Here is a 13485-nt window from a genome sequence, read left to right on the forward strand (position 1 = left end):
CTGAACTGGGGAGTATCATTCCTAAACCACAACAAATGCCTTGCTTAGAGAGATTAAATTCAGTAGAGACAGACTCCTCTGGGCTGGGAGAGCCCCATAGCTGCTCTTCTTCAGTCCCACCTTACTGCCTGGGCTTTAAGAAAAGGAGGGCGGAACAGAGGAGGCAGGGATTAAGTATTAGCTGTCTCCTTGGAAGAGAGCACCAGGTCATTAAATTATTCATAAGCATCTAGGAGAAAACAAGGGAGTGCCTGCCAGCAGTAGATGGTTGAGAACAACCATCAGACACATTTGATTCCTCCTGATATGAGCAGGGCTTGGGCTGTGGGTACAGTACCACTTGGCTCCAGCAATGTTTCTGGCCCCAAGTAAATGCCACCTAGGTGGGGATGTGAGTGCCCTAACAGACTGAGAAGTGGTCGTGGAGGGGTGGCTGGTGGTGGAAGAGCTGCGAGATGGTTGTTTCAGGTGGTTCAAGGGGAACTAGAGCTTCAAACCCCTGATGGGGCAGGGTCTGTGCTGGAATGAGTGGCTCGGAACATGGGTCCTGCAGTGGGGCCTGGTGGGGCAGTCCAGTCCTGCCTAAAAAATCAATCAGGGAAAAGAAAAACCTGCCAAAAAAGAAACAAATCCAGAAAAGGAGTCCTGCAGATACCTTTGGGTGGAGAGGAAAGGCTGGGTCTCTCCCCCACACCCTTTTACTCGGGGGGAAATTAAGCCTCTGGAGCATGTCCCCCCAAAGCCTCGCCGAGGCCGCCAAGAGACCGCCTCCGACGGGGCCAAACCCGCCTCGCTGCCCGCTCCCACTCGCGCGGTTCCGTCAGCTGAGCCCAGGCCTGCTCAGCGCACTCCAGCTGCTCTCCAAGCACCCGCCTCCCGCCCCTCCTGCTTGGCTGCAACCCTACTCGCGCATTTCCCTTTGCTCGGGCACTAGCCAATCGCGAGGCGAGGATATCTCAGATGGCTTTCGTGGTGGGACTTTCCTCCTGGATTTTCGCGTTGGTGGATTTTTGCCATTGGCTGCTCGACCCGTCTTGCCCTGTAGAACAGCCACGGCAAGGAAAAAGCTGCGATTGGCTGACGGGTGTTGCGCTTGGCTCGTGATGATTAAGAAGGGAAAAGAGAGGGGCGGGACAGAGGAGGGAGAGCGTGCGTTCTTTTTTTTCCTCGTCCCCTAGCTTCCGCCTCTCCGATTGGCTGAGATGCTGGCCGGACGAAATTTCCGATTGGTCAGCGCACGCTGTTGTTAGGCAGGTGAGGCAGCGCGAGGTGGAGTCTCCTTTTTCGATGAGTCGGTTCTGAGGTTCAGTCAGTGTGAAGTGCCTTGACGTACCACCGCCGCGAGTCTGTCTGAGACCTGTTGTCGACCACCCTGAGGAGCTGTCGCCGGCCGCCTCGCCTCTTTTCCTCTAAGCGCTATGGCCTCAGGATCCGAGTAAGTGTGGGCCGTCCGCCGGCAGGCCGCGGCATAGGCCTGGCTGGCGTTGGGCCCGGCTCGGCCTAGGTCTCCTTACCTCGCCTCCGCGCGGCGCTGCCCAGGCTGGACCCGACGTCGGGCCCGATCCTTCCCCGATCCTGCTGTGTCATTCAGGTTCTGAGGAGGCAGGGGTGGGGCCGGGAGGGGGATGGGCCGCTCTTCGCGTTCGCCCAGCCAGGCTCTTGTCCGCAGTGGGGCCCTGGGCGCCGTCGTCGTCCCCCCCGCTTGCCGGGCCTCCGCGGGAAGTATCGAGTAATGGGGGGCGAGGCCTGGCCCGGGCCGTCTCGCCTGGGCTAGGCCTCAGCCAGGGAGGGCTTTGTCTTCCAGGCCCTAGAGCGCCGGGGCAAGCGGCGGAGCGGCTGGTGAGGGGAGGAGAGGCATGTCCCGGTCTCCTCCCCGCAGGTCCGCAGCGGCCGGGTCGGGGCTGGAAGAGAGTTGGTATTAGAAGAGGAAGATATGTTGTACTGGGCTGGCCCCTGTGGCAGCTGAGGCAATCAGCTATATTTTTGTCTCCAGTGTCTTGCCTCACTCTGTTTTCAGTTCCAGGCTGAGGGTCATATTTTGTGCTCCTCAAAAATCAGTCGAGTAATACTGGCCTCTCAGCTCCCAGGCCACGTGTGCAAGTCACTTCATAGTCCCTTGAGAGGAGTAAAAATAATTTCCAAATCCAGGAATACTTCAAGTGACTTGTTAGCTTTGCCAGAGGCTCTTTCAGTCCCTTTAGTGTCTGTGGTTTATCTTCTCCTTTTCTTTTGCAACTTCTGCAATTTAGACTCACTTGGTCTTACTGAGTTCCAGCAAGGTGTGCCAAGAATTTAGTGTCTGCAGTAGAGCTTGTGGTGGAAGTGATGGTCTCAAAGACGTATTTTGAGTCTGAGTGAGGTGAACAGTGGTTTTTAAAAAGAAATTTATACTTTTGCAAAGTTGTTCTCACTACATAGGAATTCACAAAAGTTACTCTGCAACTGGAAAACAGTTACTTCTTAGTTACAGTTTTTGGGTCAATGCTGTTGGCAGCCATCTTGTTGAATTGAGCTTTAGCCGAGTATAGCATTGCAAGATCTAATAGAGTGTTTCTGAAGAGATTCTTGGTTTTGTGTGTATACCTGTCTAAAATAGTATTTGAGAACTTGGCATCTTGAGCATGGGTATGAACTCACTGCTTGGTTGTCATGTGTTGTTCCAGTAAGTGGCTGCAATCATCAGATATTTCACTCATTTACTTTGAGGGATTTTTTTTTTAATACTTACCCAGAGAAAGTAGTTCAGACTGTAATAGGGATGTTCAGGGTGGTAAAAAAACACTGACAGGTTTTATCTAGGAAGTGAGTTCATGAGGGTATTGATAAAAAGGTACACCAGCATACAGAAGGCATGACTGTTTTCACTTCTGTTACTAAAGCTGGAATAATTTTGAGTTGGTGACTTTTCATTGTATATTTAACATAGACTTGCAGGAATAAGTCAGTTCCCTACTTTATGTGGAGCTTTGAAGGTTGATAGTAATTTTCAGGAGAATCAGTAATCAGTAATTACTTTCTGATCTCGCTCTTCATACTGTCTACCACAATGCATAGCCTCTGGGCATTATCACATGCTGAACAAGGAGGGCTCTGACACAGAAAAGTGATGAAGTGATGTAATTGTAGAATCACAGAATGGTTTGGGTTGGAAGGGACCTTAATGATCATCTCGTTCCAACCTCCCTGCCATGGGCAGGGACACCTTCCACTAGACCAGGTTGCTCCAAGACCCATCCAGCCTGGTCTTTAACACTTCCAGGGCAGGAGGTTGGAATGAGATGATCTTTGAGGTCCCTTCCAACCCAAACCATTCTATGAACCCCCAGGAGAGATGCAATGATAGCAAATGGTGATAATAATATTCTAAATTGCTATTGGAAGATGGGTAGTGCTTGTCTGTTCAAGTCCTTACTCTTGTCTGTAGGAGAAATACCATCACTCTCCTGTGTAGCTGTCGTCATTTCTTAACACCTTTGTTTCTTTGTCTGCAGAACTGTTAGGTTAGATAATGAATTATCTATCACATATCTTATGGTATAGTAGGCTAGAGCTGTAGTGACTCCTATGAAGGTATCATGGAAAGGCGCTTATATCCTAAAAAAAAAGGAAACTCCATTTTTCATGAGCAGTTGAATATTTCTACTGGCTTGGTAGGTTTCACTAATAGGCTGTGACAGGCTAAACTCTTTCAACTCTTCCTGTCAGGGGAGCTGCAGCATTGTCCTTTAATTCCCCTATTTATCTGGAATTTGACACTAAATGGACTTGAACTTTTGTTTCCATCATAGTGGTTACATGTGATTTCAGACAAGTCTGACAAATTCTTTTAGGCAAAACATCTTAGAGTCAGCAGCATCTCACTGACCACTTCTTTTATAGATTGCTTCATAGCTATTTCCATTTGATTAGTAAAGTTATATTTAGTGACAGAAAGCATTCTGCTTTGAACTCCTGAAACTGGTGCCTAGGAATAATATTATCTTTTCTCTTACTGTTGTGGTTTAAGCCCAGCTGGAGATGAAGTACCACGCAGCCACTTGCTCAACCCCACCCCTCTCTCCCCACCACCCCCTCCAACCCGGTGGAACGGGGAGGAGAATCAAAGTAAAACCTGTATGTTTAAATAAGAACAGTTTAATAATTGAAAATAAAGTAAAATACAGTAATTATGGTAAATGCTAATAATAATGGTAATAAAAAGGGAAAAACAAGTGATGCACAATGCAATTGCTCACCACCCGCTGACTAATGCCAGATCCCCCTTCCCGAACCTAGATTGCCCCCCCTTCTTGGTAACTCCCCCCAGTTTATATACTGGGCATGACTTCATATGGTGTGGAATATCCCTTTGGTCAGTTCGGGTCACCTGTCCTGCCTATGCTCCCTCCCAGTTTCTTTTGCGTACCTCTTCACTGGCAGAGCATGAGACAAGAAAAAAAGTCCTTAACTTAGGATAAACATGACTTAGCAAAAAACCAAAATATCAGTGTGTTATCAACACCATTCTCATACTGAATCCAAAACACAGCACTGTAACAGCTACTGAGAAGAAATTAACGTTATCCTACCTGAAACCAGGACATTTACAAACAAGTATAGTTTCTAAATGACAAGACAACAAAGAAACCTGTAGAAAATGGAGAATAAAATGGGTGGTGGGGGTGAAAGGGGGGAGTAATATCACTCGGACTCATTAACTTCTGTTTTCTTTGCTAGTTCTAAAGCAGATGATTTATCGACTGCTATTCTGAAGCAGAAGAACAGGCCCAATCGGTTAATTGTTGACGAAGCCATCAATGAAGACAACAGTGTTGTGTCACTGTCCCAGGTGCGTCACCTATAAAAGCAAAGCATTTAATCTGGTAATTTGCAATCTGTTGCTGTCTCTTAACTTGAAATGTAACTTTGCAACATGAATCTAAGTATTTGTGTCAGAAGCTGCAGCAGTTACAAGTGAGAGGGGTGGGCTAAATAAATAATCATATATAATAATTATTAATGAATGATAAAGTACATTTTGACTCTAACTTTTAGGATTCAGTTGAGCTCATGCCCTTAGTCTGGCTTTAGGATTAGCTCTTGACTACTGTAGTGGAAACCCCTGTCTTTGTAGATCTAGTATATTGCTTCCAAGATGAAATTCTCCAAAGTCAAGTAACTTTCCTTCAAATATTTGAATTCATAGAATCATTAAGGTTGAAAAAGACCTCCAAGATCATCAAGTCCAACCTTTGACCAAACCACCACCATGTCAACTAAACCATAGCACTAAGTGCCAGGTCCAGGGATGGTGACTCTACCACTTCCCTGGGCAGTCTGTTCCAATGCTTAACAAACCTTTCTGTGAAGAAATTCTTCCTGATGTCCAACCTGAGCCTCCCCTGGTGCATCTTGAGGCCATTTCCTCTTGTCCTGTCACTAGTTGCCTGGGAGAAGAGACCAACTCCCACCCCACTACAACCTCCTTTCAGGTAGTTGTAGAGAGCAATAAAGTCTCCCCTGAGCCTTCTCTTCTCCAGGCTAAACAACCTCAGCTCCCTCAGCCACTCCAAATATGACTTGCTCTCTAGACCTTTCACTTGCTTCGTTGCCTTTCTCTGGACACACTTCAGCACCTCAATGTCCTTCTTGTGAGGGGCCCAAAACTGGACGTAATACTTGAGGTGTGGCCTAACCAGTGCTGAGTACGGGGGAAGAATCACTTCCCTGGTCCTGCTGGCAACACTATTCCTGATACAGGCCAGGATGCCATTGGCCTTCTTGACCACCTGGGCACACTGCTGGCTCATGTTTAGCTGCTGTTGACAGCACCCCCAGGTCCTTTTCCACTGGGCAGCTTTCCAGCCACTCTTCCCCAAACCTGTGGCGATGCATGGGGTTGTTGTGAACCAAGGGCAGAACCTGGCACTTGGCCTTATTGAACCTCATATAATTGGCCTCGGCCCATCAATTCAGCCTGTCCAGATCCCTCTGCAGAGCCTTCCTACCCTGGACCTGATCCCCTGGTTGTCCTGCATGTGCTGTGTGACCACACTCAAGATGATCTGTTCCATAACCTTCCCTGGCATCGAAGTCAGGCTGACAGGCCTGTAGTTCCCCAGATTCTGCTTCTGACACTTCTTGCAGATGAGCATCCCATTGGCTAACCTCCAGTTCTTTGGGACCTCCTCGGTTAACCAGGATTTCTGATAAATGATGGAGCATGGCTTGGTGAGCTCTTCAGCTGGCTGCATTAGTACCCTTGGGTGGAGCCCATCTGGCCCCATAGACCTGTGAGGGTCTAAGTGGCTCAGCAGGTCACTAACTACTTCCTCCAATTGTTTTGTCAAAAGTTTGTTCTAATGCTGTTATTGTTTACAGGCAAAAATGGATGAATTGCAGCTGTTCAGAGGAGACACTGTCCTGCTAAAAGGGAAGAAGAGGAGAGAAGCAGTCTGCATTGTTCTGTCAGATGATACCTGCTCGGATGAGAAGATTCGCATGAATAGGGTTGTTCGCAATAACTTGAGAGTGCGCCTGGGTGATGTGATCAGGTGAGGACTAGTTTGCTAACTGTTGTGTATCCCTGGGTTGCCTAAATAATTTGTGCACTGGCTTTGAATTGATTTGGTCTGTAGCAGACAGGGTCTGCAGGAAGTATTCTTGCATCTTCCAGAGGAGATCGCAGAAATGTTTTCAAATGTGTGTCTTACATCAGGGATCTCAGTTTATTTTTGCATGTGTTTCTGGCTGTATGCATATTCAGATTAATACTAAAAAATTATGCTAAATATTCTCAAAGTCTCTTCAGGACCTTCATAAGCCTGAATCCTGTCATTAAATTAAATAGCTCAATTTACCCCACTGTTGTCATAGTATTCTTCCCAAATTTACATTGTCAGATGAATTCACAATTTTTTTCCCATCTAAATTTTTAGTGTCCGCAAAGTTAACTGTGAAAAGTAGTAAGCAACATTGTAATTGATCTTATAGTATGGTTAGCTCAAGCACTGAGCTGCCCTATAACAAACAGAAGTTAAAACTTGAAGCAGTCAAATAGCAAGATTAAAAATCCCTGAAGGTTGTTTATATTCCAATTTTTGTTATAAAATAATTTTAAAATTAGGAATGCTTTAAGTGTTGCAGGAATTTTGTACAGCACTTGCAGAAGGTAGTGGGAAAGCATTGAAGTATACATTTTGGCTTACAGAAGGCAGGTTCCATTCTATGATGGGAGTGGAGAGAAAAAATGTGTCAGCATTTCTTAAACATAAAAATGCTAATTTGCAGGCTTAAATATGTGTGAGCTGACAGCTCTTTCTCCTGAGCATTTTTCTAATCTGGAATATTGTGCATGTTCTGGGAAAATTGGAACCTGGTTTCTGATAGTAGACTTCCTGGGGTGATATCTGGAATAGTCTTTAAATACAAAATTTGTTTCATATGAACTGTAGAGGAGAGGAACAAGTCTGTTCCACCCATCTCTCTACCACTAGAAAATGCAAGTTTTAAACATGACTGTAGTTGGAACAGAACAGTGCTTTGAGCTACTCTGTGGATTTAAAATAAAGGTGAATCCTTACTTTAACCCTATATAAGGTTACTGTTGGAGTAATTTCTAGTGTGATGGTTCAGCCTGTGCTATCCCCTTCTCTGCTGGGACTGGGTGGTAGTGGTTCTCAGCCTTCCAGATGTGTTACTGATTGTCTTGGCTTCATTGCAAGGGTCAGAGAATTTTCACAACTCTTGCCTTCAAAGTTTTTCTTGCTGATCTTTAAGTACTTATTGTGTTAATTTCTGTGGCCTGGTTTCTGCCAAAATCCAGATTCGTGCACTAATTGCTTCCTGCTTGTAGTCTGTCAGCTGTTTTCCTTCTGTGGGGCAGTCTGTCTTTACCTTTCTGCTATATCCTCACTGTAAAGCCTGTGGTTAAAGAATCTCTTAATAGTCTCTAACAAACTAGCACATGAAAAGTTGCATGCTCAGCTGCAGTTCCATGTAGGCTTTTTTTAGCTGGCAAAGCCAAGTTTGAGCTTTTTGCCTCTCTGCCACAGCTTGATACTCTGAGGTGTCACTACAGTAGGCTGTTGGCCTACACTATAAAATAATAGCTGAGATATTTATTTAAAAGGGGGAAGGGGCCTTCAGACTTTAACCTAAATGTCAGTCTCCACAAAGGGGGATTGACAGACACCTGGCTATCCCTGGTTGGTACTGAGAACCTTTGCTCAGAATCAGGTTTATCAGCAACAGGAGCTCTATTCTCTGTACTAAATTATGAGGAAGAGAGAAAGGAACAAAGATTTATCTCCAGCTCCCTTTCCCTTACAGTTAGTTCAGCAGTAGCTCATAGAATCATAGAATGGTTTGGATTGGAAGGGACCTCAAAGATCATCTAATTTTAACCTCCCTGCCATAGGCAGGGACACCTTCCACTAGATCAGGCTGCTCAGAGTCCCATCAATTTCTCTGGGCAACCTGTGCCAGTGTCTCACCACCCTCATAGTAAAGAATTTCTTCCTATTATCCAATCTAAATCAGTATTCTTTCAGTTTGAAGCCATTCCTCTTTGTCCTGTCACTGCATGCCCTTGTAAAAAGTCCTTCCAGCCTTTCCTGTAGGTTCCCTTCAGGTACTGGAAGGTGCTATAAGGTCTACCTGGAGCCCTCTCTTCTCCAGGCTGAACAACCCCAACTCTCTCGGCCTGTTTTCATAGGAGAGGTGTTTCAGCCCTCTGAGCATCTTTGTGGCCTCCTCTGGGCTTGCTCCAACAGGTCCATGACCTCCTTATGTTGGGGCCCCCAGAGCTGACTGCAGCACTCCAGGTGGGGTCTCACAAGAGCAGAGTAGAGGGGCAGAATCCCCTTCCTTGACCCACTGGCCACATTGCTTTGGATGCAGCCCAGGACATGGTTGGCTTTCTGGACTGCAAGAGCACATTGCCGGCTCATGTCAAGCTTCTCGTCCACCAACGCCCCCAAGTCCTTCTCAGGGCTGCTCTCAATCCATTCTCTGCCCAGCCTGTACTTGTGCTTGGGATTGCCCTGACCCAGGTGCAGGAGCATGTGTTGAAACAAGTTAGCTCATGACTCTCACAGGTCTTTAGGCTGCATTAGTAACTTATGAATGTATCTTGGGAATGGCAAAGGGGGGCTACAGAAGAGCAGGGGGTAGTATGAAACCCCCTCAGCAGTTTTGGATAGGGCTGAGAGGATTGAATGAAAGCATGTGTTGTGAAGACTAGCTCTCTGATGGACATGATTTTTGCCTTGTCATCATTCTTTCGCATGTGGGAAGTCCCACTAGGGCTTTGGATGGTCCATTTTTGCATTTGTACTGGCCTGGGAAGGGACATCACTGCCTTTTTCAGACTTGAGTATAAGTCCAGTATGATGTGGTTAACTGGAGTTTTCTTCTGTTGCAGCATCCAGCCTTGCCCAGATGTGAAATACGGCAAACGTATCCATGTGCTGCCAATTGATGACACAGTAGAAGGGATCACAGGGAATCTCTTTGAGGTCTATCTCAAGCCGTACTTCCTTGAAGCTTACAGACCCATCAGGAAAGGTAATAGCACCTGTTATTGAAGTCCTGATGGCAGCGAGTGTGAGCTGGTCCTGATACTGAATAAAAAGAATTTCTGGAAGCTTGCACAGATCTCCATGGAGCATTAGACTGACAACTGTAGAGTGTGATTTTGTTGTTGCTGATTTAATTTTTTTCTAAACTTCAGAAGAAAGAGTGATATTTGTTGCTGGCTGGCAGAGCAGCTTGGTAGTTCTCTGTCATGGTTTAATCCCAGCCAGCAACTAAGTACCATGCAGCTGCTTGCTCACACATCCTCCCCCCTTCCCAGTGGGGAGGAGGATCGGAAAAAAAGTAAAACTCATGGGCTGAGATAAGAACAGTTTAATAATTGAAACAAAATATAATATTAATTATAATAATAATTGGAGAGAGAGAGTGGGAGGAATAAAACTCAAGAGAAACAAGTGATGTACGATAAAATTGCTCACTGCCCACTGACCAATGCCCAGCCTGTCCCCAAGCAGCAATATGTGGCTCCTGGCCAACTCCCCTCAGTTTATATACTGGGCATGATGTTCTGTGGTGTGGAATATCCCTTTGGCCAGTTCGGGTCAGCTGTCCCAGCTGTGCTCCCTCCCAGCTTCTTGTGCAGCTCCTCACTGGCAGAACATGAGACAATGAAAAGCCCTTGACTCAGGGTAAGCACTGCTCAGCAACAACCAAAACATCAGTGTGTTATCAGCATTATTCTCATACTGAATCCAAAACACAGCACTGTACCAGCTACTGAAAAGAAATTAATTCTATCCCAGATGAAACCAGGATATTCTCTTGTGTTTTTTACTATGTGGGATGGGAGAACATCAGAAAAGGCTCAGGTAGAATTCAGTTTAATGAGATTTTTCTCCTGAGTTGCTACTATTTGATGGGATTGGGGAGTTGCCCACATATCAATCAATTGGTTGGATATACTAGCCAGCACCCTGACTAAATGCACTTTTTCAAAGTAATTTAATTAATTACTGAGAAAGTGCATACAAAACATATATACTTTTAGAGTTGTGCTAGTAGCACTTCTGCTGGAACAAATAGGTCCTAATACAATATATACACAAGTTGAATTTATCCATCTTCTGTAGCCCAGTTTAGCCAGGAGTCATAGTGCAGTATCATATATTCTGCTTCTGGAGACAATCAGTTATAACTAGTAACAACTAGTTATAATAACTTCAAAATGAATTTTGATTAAGTCAAGGCTTTTTGCCTTTTTTAGAAATGTTAAATTGAAACTGAAAGGAAAAGAAACATGATTCCTTGCCTTTGTGTTTTGTATTGAAGCAGAGTATTATTTTTCTATTGTTTACTGGTTTTGTTTGCTGTTTGTTTCTGGAATTTGATGGTGCTCGGGTGGTCACAGTACATGCAGCTCTTGAATTTAAAATGCAGGGCAGTGTTAAAAATGCCAGCAGCGTATACCCGCATAACCCACTTCCTTGTCCTCTGGGGCTGCTGGTAGTACAAGGGTTGACATTTTGCAGCAGGCTCCTGAAATGTGGGATTTTACAGGTGACATCTTCTTGGTGCGTGGAGGGATGCGTGCAGTGGAGTTCAAAGTGGTGGAGACAGATCCAAGCCCATACTGCATAGTGGCTCCAGACACAGTGATCCATTGTGAAGGAGAACCCATCAAACGAGAGGTGAGCAGAACCCTGCTGTGCAGTTCTACTGAATGCCCTCTGTCCAAAATCTGTTTCGGTGACAGTCCTTAAGAGCAGCAGTGTTATCAGTTCCTGTTTTGGCATTTCGTGTATTGAATGTAATAATTAAAACCTCTGGTTTCAGGAGGTGAGCTGCTGCTGAAGATAGTCAGAGAAATGTGCTTCCAGTGTCCTTCCTCAGATGCTGAGATAGCACCAGTGTGTAGGTTTGCTGATGAGATGCCATACTTTGGCAGCAGCTGGTTTTGCATATATGCTTCCATATATCTCATGCTGGACTTTAGATTCATCTTTTAATTCCAAAGTTCCCTTGATCCATAGCAGGGAGGGCTACAATGTTGCTAAATTTCATGCCATGTGAAAAGAAAGCAATTGGTTCTTTTTCAGTGAGAAATTTGAAATCTCTAAATGGTTGATTTTAATTTTTTTTTTCTTTTCTCCTCCCAGTCACTTAAGGTGTCTAAGCCTTGAGTGTCCCAAGCTTGAGGCAACCTGAGTGGATTGTCTGTCAGGTCTTGGCCACCTTACTGTTACAGAGTAGGAAATCTCAGAGAAATGGGCTAAGGTGGTTGTATGCTTCATAAAGTAAGTGCCTTTTTACTGGCTGCAGATCAGGATGAGTCCTAGTTTGTAGTTAGCTCTGCCTTTTGAAAAATTCACCTCTATTTGACACTTGAGGCCATGTCTGAGCACTAGATGAGTCCAGTTTGGGCTCTTCAGGACACAACAGAGACAGATAGGAGCAAGTTCAGCCAAGGCCACCAAAAATTATGTGGAGCTAGAGGTCAGAATGAATGAGGAACAGCTGGGAGGGGGTTGATGCAGCATGGAAAAGGGAAGGCAAAGGGTCAGGCTTACTGGCAACTGCCTGATGGGAAGGGGTGGATAATCAGGCTCTCCCAAGAGCTGCACCCAGGGACAGGACTAGAGGCAATGACACAAGGTAGATCAAGGAAAATTCCCAATAGAAAAAGGCTTCTCCAAGCCCCGGAGGAAGGCATGGAGAGGGCAGGAATCTCCCAACCTGGAGACCTTAAGCACTTGATAGGGCCAGACCCTGAGCAACCTGCTTGAAATAGTAGTTCCAGCTTGTGGGGCTTGGACTGAGCCCCTCTGAGATTCCAGACTGTGTTATTTTATTATTTTAGCATGGCCTAATGTTACAGATAACTAAGACTAGTAGAAATTTGGACAGCCAAATGAATGGATGCTATAGAGTTATACTGAAAGATTTGGTTATGGGTGGACTTATCTGCACATCTGGATCTCAACATTTTCTGTTAATTTGAGTCAATCCCAAAAGAAAACACTATGTTGGAGAACTGTATGGTAGCTAGGGTATGTCAGGTAGTTAGAAATGCCATGTACAGTTTAAGGAATAAGTATATTTTATACTGGACTTCATTGTCTTATTATCTTTGTTAGCCACATCAGAGGGTCACACAACTTGTTTTGCACTAGAGTCTGTAGGGGCCCTGGCAGCAGAGGCTGTAATTCAAGAGGGTGGGCTTCAGTGACGCATTTCCCTTTGCATGTCTGGGAAGAGAGAGCTAAGAAACAATTGTAGAAGACACCAGGAAGACTTGAAAGTGAGAATCTCAAGACATCAAAGAAATGGCAATGAGCAAAAACCTGGGTTCTGTAGACCAGGAGGGATTGTTGAGCTGTTATTTTCACTCAGATGTTTAATGTATTTCCTTCTGGGTAGGATGAAGAGGAGTCACTGAATGAAGTGGGCTATGATGACATTGGTGGCTGCCGGAAGCAGCTGGCTCAAATCAAAGAGATGGTGGAACTTCCTCTCCGACACCCTGCTCTCTTCAAGGCCATAGGGGTGAAGGTATGTCCCCATCTGCACCAAGTGGATTAGTGGGCTTGCCCTTGAGGATGACTTGATGTCAGAGGTTCATGAGGTATTAGGAGGGGAATAAGTAATTTGTTTTTTGGGGGGAGAGTTTTTTTGTTTGCTTGTATGGGTTTTTTTGGGGTTTTTTTTGGTTTTTTTAAATGCTGATATTAGGAAAGTATTTCCTTACATGCTTTGAAAACAGATTAAAGTACTGACAACTTGCAAAGCAGAGGGATGCTTTGAATCAGTGCTGTCAGTTACTGGCAAGGTTTTTGTTTGTCACGCAAAGTAGTAAGCATATTGATAGCAATGCTGGGATGGCAGCTGTCGCAGAAGTTTGTATCACAATTTTGGACTGGCTTTATCAAATGCTTGCAGATTCACTGTGGAGCTATTTAGGCATTCTGATAC

General features: G+C 45.2%; 1 protein-coding gene across 1 annotated transcript in view; it reads left to right on the forward strand.

Annotated features, from left to right (window-relative positions):
- The first annotated feature begins 1367 nt into the window (after positions 1–1367).
- The window catches only part of LOC113960746 (transitional endoplasmic reticulum ATPase-like), a 31072-nt gene continuing 18954 nt past the window's right edge, over positions 1368–13485 (forward strand). The window contains exons 1-6 of the mRNA XM_027670488.1: positions 1368–1435; positions 4717–4828; positions 6361–6533; positions 9404–9546; positions 11074–11204; positions 12934–13065. Coding sequence (XP_027526289.1) covers positions 1419–1435; positions 4717–4828; positions 6361–6533; positions 9404–9546; positions 11074–11204; positions 12934–13065 — 708 coding nt within the window. The 5' untranslated portion in view covers positions 1368–1418. The remainder of the gene's footprint in view (positions 1436–4716; positions 4829–6360; positions 6534–9403; positions 9547–11073; positions 11205–12933; positions 13066–13485) is intronic.

This window comes from Neopelma chrysocephalum, unplaced genomic scaffold, assembly GCF_003984885.1.
Source record: "Neopelma chrysocephalum unplaced genomic scaffold, ASM398488v2 Primary Assembly neopelma1_96860, whole genome shotgun sequence".
In the NCBI taxonomy this organism is placed as follows: Eukaryota; Metazoa; Chordata; class Aves; order Passeriformes; family Pipridae; genus Neopelma; species Neopelma chrysocephalum.